The sequence below is a fragment of the Trichinella spiralis genome (assembly GCF_000181795.1).
Source record: "Trichinella spiralis strain ISS 195 chromosome Unknown Scfld298, whole genome shotgun sequence".
NCBI lineage: Eukaryota > Metazoa > Nematoda > Enoplea > Trichinellida > Trichinellidae > Trichinella > Trichinella spiralis.
The window spans coordinates 1-1,479 of record NW_003527237.1 but is presented as its reverse complement, the minus strand read 5'-3'; the positions used below and the strand labels follow the sequence as shown (position 1 = coordinate 1,479).

Genomic DNA, 1,479 nt, shown 5'->3' with positions numbered 1-1,479 from the left:
AAGCCTAAACATGCAAGAGTGGCAATGAGCTATCCACCTTCAGTGGAATCAGACAAACATGCATGCCCTCGCCAATTTACTGTAAATCACAGGTCATGTCATAATGACCGATGCACATTATTACTATTATATTGAATCCATATTTTTGAATACAACAGTTTTTGAAGAGAAAGTTTTATCAAAAAATTCCCAAGTCACGAAATGAAATCGCCAGGAGGAAGCTGATGATAATTTGAGCATTTCAAAGCTTCTGAATGCTGGCAGCAGTTGTAACATTTGCTGTTCAAACCTGATTTATATGCGCAACTATTGATGAAAATGCCATACAACATATGCAAATTTGAAAATAGCAATGTAACAAAGTAGACGAAATATAGATATAATAAATGAAAACAGTGGATGCTGAGTATTTTGGCATTTTCAACAAATCTGGACCGGAAATTTTTTGGATTCTTTCAGTTTATGGACGATCCCTTTCTCAGTACACTGAAACAAAAAGAAAAACAATCAAGTAAAGTGAAATATAACTTTAAAAAGCAAATATATGTCAAAAAATGAATTTTATAAAAAAAATCAAAATTTAAATTCGCATTTACCATCGATACAATCCGTCTGATGGAATTCACCTATTTGGGATGTTGTGAAAAATGCCATCATTGTGATGATGCATTTGGCTTTTCTGGCCCATGTTCACGTAGCAAAGCAGACAAGCCTTTACACTTTGGTGCATCAGTACCAAATATGTTGGCAATTTGGTATTGCTCTGCATACGAGTGGGCGCAGGACAGCAAATCAACCACCAATAAAATAATAAAGAACAAGCAAAAGTTTCCACTGCAATTTGTGATTTTTATATTTAATATGAAGCCAAAATACTATTATTACTGCCATTCATATTTTTATTTTAAATCTCTTTGTTTGAATATAGCGTTTTTAAAAATGAAATATTTATCAAAAAATGAATTTTGTTATCAAAATTTAAATTTACGTGCAGTATAAAATAAAAATACTGCATTCTATTATTATTAGCATAGGATTTTTGTTGTTCTGTGTGAGCTTTTCTGAAAAGTTAAAAAACGTAAAGCGCCCGCTGGACTGCAGCATGAAAATAAAAATATTTCACTTTATCATTTACAAATATGATTTTTGCAATTTTCTGTATGAACTTTATCTGAAAAATTGTAAAAAGGTGGAGTGCCCATTGATCGTCACTGTTAGTGTAGCTTTCCAAATGAACCATACCAGTCGAAGGGCGGTGGCACCATTGTTTGCAAACGTTCCCCTGCCATTACACGCCCTTCTTGGTACTGGCGATACCCTAACCAACACATCAACCATCAGTGGAGTACGAACATGCGGACGTCTCCACTGCCGATTGAAATTGGAGGGGTGTTTCTATTTATAATTAAAAGTATGTCAAATTAACTGTTGCAAATTTATCTTTTATTTTCAACCTTCGTTGTATAACACTCTGCATTT

At 33.7% G+C, this 1,479-nt stretch overlaps 1 protein-coding gene across 1 annotated transcript; it reads right to left on the bottom strand.

The window, feature by feature from the left end:
- Positions 1 to 653: 653 nt before the first annotated feature.
- Tsp_14609 (conserved hypothetical protein) lies at positions 654 to 1,395 on the bottom strand (the record flags this gene model as incomplete). Its single annotated transcript, XM_003370936.1, is given in 4 exon segments — positions 654 to 834; positions 1,011 to 1,061; positions 1,079 to 1,095; positions 1,243 to 1,395. Coding segments are annotated over 4 exon segments (402 nt in total), but the record flags the coding sequence as incomplete, so codon positions are not given.
- Positions 1,396 to 1,479: the final 84 nt, after the last annotated feature.